We start from the raw sequence: 12,251 nt of genomic DNA on the forward strand, positions 1-12,251 counted from the left end.
CGGCACTGATGGGTGGCACTGATAGGCAGTGATGGGCGGCACTGATGGGCACTTATGGGCACTGGTAGGTGACACTGATGGGCACTGATAGGTGGCACTGATGTGCAGCACTGTTGTTGTGGCACTGATGTGGGCGCTGATGGGTGTCACTGTGGGCGCTGATGGGTGGCACTGTGGGCACTGATGGGTGGCACTGTGGGCATTGATGGATGGCACTGTGGGCACTGATGGGTGACGCTGGTGGGCACTGGTAGGCGGCACTGCTGCCTATTGCAGGTGTCACTGGCAGGGCAGATGATCGCCATGATCGGGACTGATGTCCCTCTCACGGCCGCCGGTGATCGGCTTTTTTTTTCCTCCTCACGCTGTTAGCGCGAGGAGAAAAAATAGCCGATTACCGGCTCTGTTTACATCACATGATCAGCTGTCATTGGCTGACAGCTGATCATGTGGTAAGGGGTCAGGACCGATCATAGACTCGCTGGTCACCGAGCACGCCGCACGCGCCCTGCAGGGGGCGCGCAGGCCGCTCATGCACGGGACGACGTCAATAGACGTCGTCCTGGCAATGTAGGTCTGCGCTGTTGCCATCATTTGGCAATAGCACGGATCTGAAGAGGTTAAAGTATAACTAAAGGCAAAACTTTTTTTTTAAGTTTTGAATAGAGTGGAACTCCTGTCAGTTTTTATCGCTGTGTGTGCCCCAGCTAGGGAGATTTATCCTCGTCTTCCTTTTCTTGTCCCAAGAAAAGTAATAGAGGGGGAATCTTCCAATGGGGATACTAGTTCTGGTGATCTGGTGATCCCCAAAAGGTTCCATTCATTTGTAGGGATTTCCTCTTATTTCTGGTTTTTAGCTATGAGTCAGGAAGTGAAAGGAAATCTCCCCAACAGGACACATATGACAAAAATAAACCGTACAGGGGTTTTAACCCTTCCTTTACTCTATCCAAAATGAAAAAAAAGTTGTGCTTGTAGTTCTACTTTAAAGCAGTTGGAAATATTAAACATGTTATACTTACCTGCTATGTGCAATAGTTTTGTGCAGTGTGGCCCCAAACCTCCTCTTCTGGGGACCCCCACCAGAGATCTCGGCTCCTCATCTTCTCCGATTGTCCCCATAACAAGCCGCTTGCTATGGGAGTACTTGTCTGAGCTCAGGTAAGTATTAGGGTGGGCTGGGGGATGCTGCACACATAAGGTTTTTTTACCTTCATGCATAGAATACACGAAGGTAAAAAAAGTTGAGCCTTTAGAACCACTGTATAGAAAAATACATTACAAATGTGTAATGTGATAGTGACAGAATTTTAGATTATAAACCAGAGATGACAAGAAATGACAATGAAAAGGTATATAACAGCCTTCTCATGCTGTTGTTATATTTGTACTCTCCCCTGCAGCTGCAGCTCGATGGCACAGGGAAAATGAAGCTGCGGGAACATGTGACCGGACCAGAACACACTGAAAAAGGTACGTATACACATTTTTATTTACATAGGGTAGGGCAGGATAGGTATCAGGAGAGGGGATGGGACATTTGTAAGGATAGTTAGAGTAAGTTATAGTGTTAGTCAGGAATTCCACTTTAATGTGTTTAATCGTTGCAGTGTGTGCATGGGAGAGAGCACTGCATGCGTAGATTTTGAATTTTCTTGGAGTTGGACTTTAAGTAAAAAAACAAATTGTATAAAAATTTGAAGCAAACACTTTAATTTATTTGATGCTGAAAAGAGTATTTACAATCAGAGTGTGATAAGAATTTGCAAGCATCCAGAAAAAAAGTATAATATAGAGTGTAAGCCAAGAAACAATCAATGCTTTGTTTGAATAAAGACTGTCTAAAGTTGAAGTTTAATTTAAAATATATATTTAGAGAACACTAAAGAAAAAAAATGAAATAATGTAAGCTAGTCGGTATGATCGGTATTTCACTAAGAAATGCCATTTTTCAGAAGCTACTCCTTGTGACCTCTATTCAGTTTGCTTTGTCTGAACAAAAATACAATGCTCGCAAACACTCCGAGAACACCTGCAGATTCACTGCAACTAAACAAATGTTTGTTCATACCTTTAAGAAGCCCATTCTGAGACTGTGTCAAGTAAAGTTCAACTAAGTAGCCTTTGGATAGAAAAAATTGTGATTCAAGGACACACGCAGGACTCTTTTTCCTTTAAGCCCTGTCTGGAGGTTAACAACTAAAAATCTTGAGAACTTTTTGCTTGAAATCTTTTTTCTTTGCTGAATAAGTAATGTTATAAAAAAAAAAAACACACACACTTTATGTGTCTACACTGTCATTATCAAAGCACTTTGTATAGAAGATTGTCAGAAGGCAGCCAGTACTCATACCCAAGGACATTTAAACAATAAATGTACTGGCAACCAGATGGATTTGGTCAACAGTGCAGTCATATGCACAAAAGGAATGCCAGAATAAAAAAAGAGACATTCTACAAGTTGGCTTTTAAATGCAGCTCTTCCATTGTTTGAATGGAGTGTATCTTTAAAGTGGAGTTCCAACTGTGAAAAAAACATTTTTTTTGGATGAATATCCTAATTTTAAAGAACTTATTACTAGCACTCACGTTTATCTTTTTAATCGCTGCTCGATTGCCGATTTATTTGAGCAGGATATGTGTTATTCCTTGTTCTTGGTAATTTCCATCTTGCTTGTGGGCATGTGAAGCCCACAAGAACTATCTTCCGGGCTCTGGTGCAGCTGAGCGACCAGCATGCACCCCCCGTTCTCATGTATGCGCAGTATGTACTGCACAGCGCTGTACACTTCTGATGTTGCCATCACAACGGGTGGCGTCGCCGGAAGTGCCCGCCCCCGTTGTGATGGCAAAGAAGCTCTCGGCGCTACCCACTGACTCCTGAGAAATGATGACAAACATCTCCCAGGCGCACTAGCGAGCACGGGCGCCAAGGGAAATGACGTCAGGCACCAGGGAGAGGAAGAGGCAGATTCCAAGGCACCCCTTAGCAACAGACCTGAAAACGTGAGTAAAAAAAAAAAATGTTTTCCAAATGTTGTTTATTAGGTTTAATGCTGCTGATTAATGAAAAGTTAATTTTATGGGTGGAACTCTGCTTTAACTTCACCAGATTTAAATGTATGTTTAAGTAAACACAGTGAGGTTGATTTACTAAAACTGTAGAGTGCAAAATATGGTGCAGCTGTGCATAGAAACCAATCGGCTTCTAACTTCAGCTTGCTTAATTAAGCTTTGACAAAAAAAAACTGGAAGCTGGTTTTATGCAGAGCTGCACCGAATTTTGCACACTCCAGTTTTAGTAAATCAACCACATTGTAATATTTTATTTCTTTCAAAATAAGTTTTTATACCATAGTATTTTGTACCCTGCTAAGAACTCCTCATAACATCATAGGATAGCATCAGTGGCATTACCTCTGACACAAGAAGAAGAGCTATGGAAAGCATTTGGTTAAGACTTCAACTCATTCAATTAAGCGTAGTAGATTCAAATTGCAGTGATGCACAGCAATCAATCAGAATTAAGTTTACTGAAGTCAGACTAATACAAGGAGGATACTGATTGACTACAGTGCTCTATAGGTGTCGTCAACCTGTTAGCCATCAGGTCATTGACAGAAAACCTCTGCAACTATGAAGCGCCTTATGTATTTACCTTTAGTGCGTTCAGCTTTTCTTTATTATCAAGTGCAGGATTCACTCTAGTCACGCTTGCGGCCTGCTCCAGCCAAATGATAAACTCATCAATTTTTCTCCTGTATTCACTAAGTGCAGGATTCTCCTCTTTTAACCTTGTCATAAAATAAACAAAACACTGTTAGAAAACAATTGAGCACAGCAAAGCAACATATACAATGTGGGTTTGAGTCACGAAAAAATATGCATTGAACACGACTCTTATAGTGATTGTAAAGGAAAGAAATTAAAATAAAAATGTTATATGTACCTGCTCTGTTATATGTTATATGTTATATGTACCTTCTCTTTTCTCTGGTCTCTCATTGGCGCTCTGGGCCCCTCCCCCTTGACGAGTGGCACCATACTGTGCCGACTCTCTGTGTCCATACAACACCGCCTGGATCAGCCCCGCCTCATTGGCTGTGATTGACAGCAGCGGGAGCCAATGGCTCCTGCTGCTGCATTCCAGCCAATCAAGAGAGAGAGACCCGGGAGACCCTAGGCTCTTGTGCACATCGCTGAATCAAGATCAATGTTAGGTAAGTATTAGGGGGGTTGAGGGGAGAGCTGCACACTGAAGGTTTTTTTATCTTCATGAATAGAATGCATGAAGATCAAAAAACCTTCAAACTTTATAACCACTTTAAAGCTGCTACAATGGAACGAATATCGGCCGGTTCAACAGAAACTGGCCAACATTCGGCCCATTTGTATAGCAGCCTGTCTGACAGAAGCCGGTCTAAAGACCGGCTTTTATCAAATGGGCATGCAGTAAAACCAGCATCCGATCAGCGCTTGCAGCCAATGTCTGTAAACGCTGATCAGTGTGTTCTGGGGCAGTCCCCCTGTCAGAACACAATAGCTCTGCAAGTAGACTGCTGCTCTAACATCGCTTGGTGGTACGGCGATCACTCCATTTTTTTTTTCCGTTCAGCCCGCTGGGTTGTACGGAAAAAAACTCCCCGTTTATACCGAACATTAACCATAGCAACCATTTTTTTTTTTAATTTTTAGCTTGCATTTGTAGAATTAATCTGGTGACACTTGGAAATATTTTTAGTCCCTTCTAGTTCCACCAAATAAGGCCACGTGTGAAACATTCCACAACTGGGTGGCTATTTCAAAAGACATGGGAAAAGCAACCAAAAGAGCAGGTTAGTTGTATAACTGGCTTGTACATTATAGATTTAGTGACTAGATTCCCAACCTGTTTACGTATTTCAATTCTGTATAGCACCTCTATTTAAATATGTACCTACAAAGATGTGGCAAACATATTAAATAATGTTATGCATTTGTAAAAATGTGTTATATGAATAAATCACAAAAAATATTTGAAGCCAAAGGGCAAAGGGCAGATCTAACTGCTCAAATCTTAACAGCTGGACTAGACAGTGGAGGCCCACACATCCTATACATATCAAAGGTTACATACCTTTGCTGCCTCTCCATGACCTCTGACTTTATGGCACCCCAGCGTTTGTTCAGGCTCGCCAGTTTCTCCTGTAAGAAGACTCCATCTGCAGAAGACAGATGCTGTATGATCCCTTCCCCACTCTGGTTAAGAATGGTAAAGCTGAGATGGTGACTGCTGACTCCTTCTTCAAGCTCCTGTGACAGTGAAGAAAAATACAAATAATTCTAACTTCATAGGCCTACTGGTCTCTGCCATACATATGCCTTGCTACACAATGGCAAATACATGCACAGATGAAAAATAATCTTCTTTAGCAAAGCTCTGTTTGCATTGCTGCACAGAAAAGTGTTTTGATCTGTTCAAACTGGTAAAAAAGAAATGACACCCATGAAATTAAGTTCAGTTTGAACTAAAACACAGAAATTCTCTTATCTATTTGTTGCAATAATTGAACATTTAAGATACTACTTGCTTTGTGGATATACAGCAACAAGGAATTATGATGTTTTCTAGTTTATAAAGGAAATAATATGTTATTGCGTTAGAGACAAAGGTATTTCCATAATATCACTAATTTGATCTAGATTATCAATTTGATCCAGAATTTGATCTGGATTATCATGGACACAGACGTCGACTAATACTTACTTTACTTAACTTTAGAATTTCTTCCTTACCTTTGCAATAGAGATGTCTCTCACTAACATAAAATTACTGGTCAAAAATGTAGGTAAAGAACAGAATGATCCAGTCAAATGAGCAATAATATATAAGGCTGGCACTGTAAGAAAATATTGATTGCTATTGCTTCTCTAGAGGTTAGCTGGCATGGAGATGTCTGCATGACCCACCTTCCTTTTCATCCCAATCACCATGGATGCTTGGATGACCTGACTTATGTTTAAACCTAATGCTCTGCGGAAATACTTCTTAAAACCACTGGATCTTGCCTGAAAGTATGTGCCCAGGCAATCATTCTCTGAAGTATGTGGCCAAATATTACAGTAACTGATCCAAATCCAGAACTGACTGCAAAAATTGAAATTCTCTAGGGAGCAATAAGTCCCTTTATTGCATTTAACTTGCAAACAGCCTACACAATATTGGCCAAGCTGCACAAAAGATTGTGGCAGATACTCAGGAATTTAGGCCATTGCTAGCTGTTCTCAAAAGGACATCTGCTTCCAAAAAGGCTGTGTAGATGTGGAAGGGGAAAGCACTATCCTCACTTTTAGCAGCGATTAAATGACCAAGTGCCTAGGATTCCATTTTACACAGGGGAAAACCTTGATGCTCAAGGTTCTCTTCAAGGCTGGACATATCTCTAGAATCTAAAAAAGGGGTATATGTGCTCTCTACTAAAGAAGAGGATCAGAACTTAGATGGGTTCATCCTCATCTCTAGCAAAGATCAGATGACCACATGCATAACGCTTTAGAAATGAGCAGCGCAAGAGGAAACTGGGGACAGCACTTACCGTATTTATCAGCATATAACACGCAATTTTTCCCCCTGAAAATCGGGGGCAAATCATGTGTGCGTGTTTTACACTGATTCCTGGCTGCCTCAGAGTAGGAGGAGGCGAGTGCCACTGGATGCCACAGAGCCCCAATCTCCTGTGTACCTAGGACTCACTCACACACAGTCCCGCCTCCTGGCCTGGCACTGGATCATTGTTCTGTCTATCATAGGAGCCAGGCCAGAAGACGGGACTGCGAGTGCCAGGTACACAGGAGATCGCGGCTCTGTGTAATCCGGCACTGGTGAGGCTGCATTGATTGGCAAAGGCGAGACTGCAGCTGGGCACTGTTTAGGCTGCATTGATGGGCAATGAAGAGGCTGCAGATGGGCAATGAGCAGACTGCATTGATAGGCAATGGAGAGGCCTCAGGTGGGCAGTGGCAGGCTGCATTGATGGGCAATGGAGAGGCTGCAGATGGGCACAGAGCAGGCTGCATTGATGGGCAATGGAGAGTCTGCAGAAAGGCACTGAGCAGGCTGCAATGATGGGCAATGGAGAGGTTACAGATGGGCACTGAGCAGGCTGCATTGATGGGCAATGATCATGCTGCAATGGTGAGGCTGCAGATGGGCAATGAGCATGCTGCAATGATGGGCAATGGAGAGGCTGCAGATGGGCACTGATCAGGCTGCATTGATGGGCAATGGTGAGACTGCATTGATGGGCACTGATAAGGCGCCCCATTGATGGGCTGTGACCCTTATTTTGCTTCAAAATTCTTTATTTAAAATGTACGTTTTTTTCCTGAAACTTCCTTCCTGAAAAATTAAGTTGCGTGTTTTATGCCTGTGCGTGTTATACTCCGATAAATATGGTACTTTATAAAAGATAATTATTCCACTACAGTTTTCTGTTTATTAATCCATTCCAACAAAACTGCTAACAAAACATTATATTAACACTACTCACAAAGTAGAGCTGCACTATTCTGACCAAAATGAGAATCACAATTTTTTTGCTTAGAATAAAAAGATCACGATTCTCGCGAAGTAAAATCTTTCACATTAAACTTTACTGCCTTTTTTTTTTAATTCATTAAAGTCATTTTTTCCCAAAAAATTGCATTTGAAAGACCGCTTCGCAAATACAGTGTGAAATAAAATATTGCATCAACCACCATTTTATTCTCTAGGGTCTCTACTAAAAAAATCTATATAATGTTTGGGGGTTCTAGGAAATTTTCTAGTAAAAAAAAATGATTTTAACTTGAAACCAACAAATGTCAGAAAAAGGTTTAGTGTTAAGTGGTTAAACTGTCCTCATTTACACACAAAGTCTAGTCCAAAAATTGTTACAATGTTTATACTTAAGTTCCACTGCTAACGAATGTTGTGATTTTTGGCAGACTGCCCATTTTTTTTTTTTTCCTTTCTTTTGACAGCTGTGGCTTCAGAAGAGCAGAGAGAATTCTTTGCATAGAAAGAATCGTGAAACACTTTTGTCAAGATCGCAACGGGGAAAAAATTGCGATAACGATTCTTGATGATTAATCGTGCAGCTCTATCACAAAGGCTTTGGTTCCTGCTTAGCAGTACTATGCAACATGCTCAATTCACAAAGCTAGAACACTATAAGGTTCCTAGTGTTCCAAAAAATTACAGTTATTTTAGGATACAGCCAATAGATAAAAAGATGCAGTTGCAAAATAAAATGCTTATCATGGCGTTAGAACTTTGGGAATTGAGCCTAATATTAAGTTATTTACTGACCCTGTTATCTGCATGCCCATCAGACTGCTCAGACCAATAAGAAAACTTGTAAGTCACTCAGCAAGTGTGCTAACTATACATGTAGATGGCCAGTAAAAGGAGAATCAATACATCTGTGTATGCGATTACCTTGTAAAATCATTCTCTCGCTATGTCCACTCCTGTTTCCATGTTTGCTCTTTATTGTAATGCAAATGTAAAGGATTTCTGACTTATAAAATGCTTCATTTGGCAATTTTGGTAGAAATGACCCTAAATTTAACCTGCACAACTATCGGCCTAATGGATGAGCCACGAATGGTGAAGGACTCTAGTGTTACTATAGCTCCCAGTAAAGTTTTATCAAGAAAGCTGCTTCTGCTAGTCTATGCAAATAAGAGACTTCATAAATGTTCACATACCTGTTGATGAAGCTGAGCTTTTTCTAAATTCAAACCACCTCCTGGTGTTTTGGCCTGGGCTAACAAAGCCTCTGCTTCAGTTGTCCATTGTGTGAGATCGCTGAGGTCACCATGGAACTGCCGCCACTCTTCCAGCGCTCTGTCAAAACGACTGGGAAAAAAAAATTATAATGATTTAATACTGCACGTGTTTACTGAGGTTTTGAAACAGTAGATGGGTCAACAACATATTTTCAAAGCTATGAATTTCCTACAGCTCGCTAGGGAAAACTGTGTCTTGCTTTAAATCCTAAGTTCGGACACATTTTTTTTTTAAATCAGCACAAAGGGATATTACTTACATTTAATCCAAAGTGTCCCTTGTGCTGATAGTAAAGTCCTCTGCCTGTAATCTTCCAGTGCTGCATGAGTTAATACTAACCTTGCACCTGTAACAGGCAATCAACAGGAGTGCCGACTATGCTCAGCCTTTCCGCCCACATCCTCCATACATAGAATAGAGCACATTCGGATGAATTAAAGGTCCACCTCCCTCATTCATAGATGGATTTTCTTCCTTGGCAGCTATAGTACAGCTTCTGTTGTACTTCCAAATATGAAGGAGCATGTGACTCCCTCCATGTGATGCCCGAAGCTAGCACTAGATGAGGCAGAACCCCCACCTAGTATGAGGAGGACAAGACCAGCCTACACATGAACATCACAGAGAAGGGACACCTCTTCAAGCACTGCAATAAGACATAGGAACTGAAAATGATGTCCTGCTGAGGGAAGATCAGAGTCTCCCTAGGCTACAGAAGGCTCTGAAGCTCACCCCTAGGGGAAGGGAGTGCATGACTGGAACAACTGCCAGAGTAAACAGCCACCTCATCAGAGCAAGGGCTAAACAGGGAGAATCCTGAAAATGACTTATTCAGGACTGATCAATAGGGAAAGTACAACTTACATAAGAGTTTCCTATAAATGGAGAAGGCAGGTGATACCAGGTGGATCTCTTTACCAAAATAACACAGAGAAATACAGATCGAATGTAGAAGAAACCACCTGTTCTGGAATCCTAATATGCATTCTAGGAAGCAAGAACTCTCCAATTACAGGATCTTCCCAAAAGTAAGAAGAGGAGAGCTTAATAGCCCAAAAATTGAAGACTGGTTTATTTTTTTTGTTTAATAAGTTTTTATTAAAGAAAAACAAAGCAAAGACAAGCATATGGCACATAAAAGATGCATATTTAGAAGTCAAAAGGAAAGACTTATGCCGCGTACACACGGTCGGACTTTCCGGCATACTTGGTCCGGCGGACCAGAGTGTGCCGGACAATCCGCCCGTGTGTGGGCGGCGGCGGACTTTTCCGGCGGACTTCTTCCCAAAAGCCCGCCGGACCTAGATTTGAAACAAGTTTTAAATCTTTCCGTAGGACTCAGTTTCGGGCGGAAAGTCCGCTCGTGTGTGTGCTGGTCCGACGGAAAGCCCGCTCGTGTGTAAGCTGGTCCGACGGACCAGATACGACGCGAGGGCAGGGTATTGCATCTCGCGCTCTCTGCAATAGGAAAAACAAATCTTCCTATTGCGGTGAGCGCGGTGCATGCCAGGCCCTTAGGTCTGGTATGGATTATAAAGGGAACCCCGCTACGCCGAAAAAACGGCGTGGGGTCCCCCATAAAATCCATACCAGACCCCCGATCCGAGCACGCAGCCTGGCCGGTCAGGAAAGGGGGTGGGGACGAGCGAGCGCCCCCCCCCCCTCCTGAACCGTACCAGGCCGCATGCCCTCAACATGGGGGGTGGGTGCTTTGGGGGAGGGGGGCGCCCTGCGGGGCCCCCCCACCCCAAAGCACCTTGTCCCCATGTTGATGAGGACAAGGGCCTCTTCCCGACAACCCTGGCCGTTGGTTGTCGGGGTCTGCGGGTGGGGGGCTTATCGGAATCCGGGAGCCCCTTTCAATAAGGGGGCCCCCAGATCCCGGCCCCCCACCCTATGTGAATGAGTATGGGGTACATGGTACCCCTACCCATTCACCTAGGGAAAAAGTGTAAGTAATAAAACACACTACACAGGTTTTTAAAATATTTTATTAAACAGCTCCGGGGGGGGGGATCTTCCTCCGGCTTCGGGGGTCTTCTTCCGGCTTCGGGGGTCCCTCCGCTTCATCTTCTCCCGGCGTCCGGTTGGTTCTTCTCCGCTCTCTTCTCCCGGTGTTCCTGTTCTTCGGCCGGCTCCTCTGCTGTCTTCAGGTAGCTCTCTTGCCAGCAGAGGTCCGGACTTCTGGGCTTCTGGGCTTCTTGTCTTCTCTTCCCCAGATGTTGACACGACGCTCTCTCCTGCTGGACTGCTCTCCGAGGGCTGCGTTGTGACTTATATAGGCGGAGACCCCGCCCCCTTTTGATGTCACAGTCCCTGGGCATGCTGGGACTGTGACGTTTTAGGGGCGTGGTCACTGGGTGATGTTGACCACGCCCCCTAAAACGTCACAGTCCCAGCATGCCCAGGGACTGTGACATCAAAAGGGGGCGGGGTCTCCGCCTATATAAGTCACAACGCAGCCCTCGGAGAGCAGTCCAGCCGGAGAGAGCGTCGTGTCAACATCTGGGGAAGAGAAGCCCAGAAGCCCAGAAGTCCGGACCTCTGCTGGCAAGAGAGCTACCTGAAGACAGCAGAGGAGCCGGCCGAAGAACAGGAACACCGGGAGAAGAGAGCGGAGAAGAACCAACCGGACGCCGGGAGAAGATGAAGCGGAGGGACCCCCGAAGCCAGAAGAAGACCCCCGAAGCCGGAGGAAGATCCCCCCCCCGGAGCTGTTTAATAAAATATTTTAAAAACCTGTGTAGTGTGTTTTATTACTTACACTTTTTCCCTAGGTGAATGGGTAGGGGTACCATGTACCCCATACTCATTCACATAGGGTGGGGGGCCGGGATCTGGGGGCCCCCTTATTGAAAGGGGCTCCCGGATTCCGATAAGCCCCCCGCCCGCAGACCCCGACAACCAACGGCCAGGGTTGTCGGGAAGAGGCCCTTGTCCTCATCAATATGGGGACAAGGTGCTTTGGGGGGGGGGCCCCGCAGGGCGCCCCCCTCCCCCAAAGCACCCACCCCCCATGTTGAGGGCATGCGGCCTGGTACGGTTCAGGAGGGGGGGGGCGCTCGCTTGTCCCCACCCCCTTTCCTGACCGGCCAGGCTGCGTGCTCGGATCGGGGGTCTGGTATGGATTTTAGGGGGGACCCCACGCCGTTTTTTCGGCGTAGCGGGGTTCCCTTTATAATCCATACCAGACCTAAGGGCCTGGTATGACCCGCGACGGGGCTCGCAAGGTGTCAATCTCGCCGATAAAAGCGGCAAGATTGACATCCTTTGCTAGTCCCGTCGCACCTGAGTCACGTTCAAAATGAACGGACTTGTCCGTGTGTGGGCAAGTCCGTTCATTCTGAAAGTCCGCCGGAACTCCGGCGAAAGTCCGTCGGAAAGACGGGCGGACTTAGCCCGCCGGAAAGTCCGGTCGTGTGTGGGCAAGTCCGTCCGT

General features: G+C 44.7%; 1 protein-coding gene across 7 annotated transcripts in view; it reads right to left on the minus strand.

The window, feature by feature from the left end:
* UTRN (utrophin) overlaps positions 1 to 12,251 on the minus strand; it is a 1,071,426-nt gene that overhangs the window by 629,384 nt on the left and 429,791 nt on the right. For all 7 annotated transcript variants that reach the window (XM_073627744.1, XM_073627752.1, XM_073627745.1 and 4 more), the window contains 3 exons: positions 8,731 to 8,881; positions 5,117 to 5,292; positions 3,659 to 3,794 (listed from right to left, as the gene is read on the minus strand). In XM_073627744.1, coding sequence (XP_073483845.1) covers positions 3,659 to 3,794; positions 5,117 to 5,292; positions 8,731 to 8,881 — 463 coding nt within the window. The remainder of the gene's footprint in view (positions 1 to 3,658; positions 3,795 to 5,116; positions 5,293 to 8,730; positions 8,882 to 12,251) is intronic.

This window comes from Aquarana catesbeiana, linkage group LG04 (assembly GCF_042186555.1).
Source record: "Aquarana catesbeiana isolate 2022-GZ linkage group LG04, ASM4218655v1, whole genome shotgun sequence".
NCBI lineage: Eukaryota > Metazoa > Chordata > Amphibia > Anura > Ranidae > Aquarana > Aquarana catesbeiana.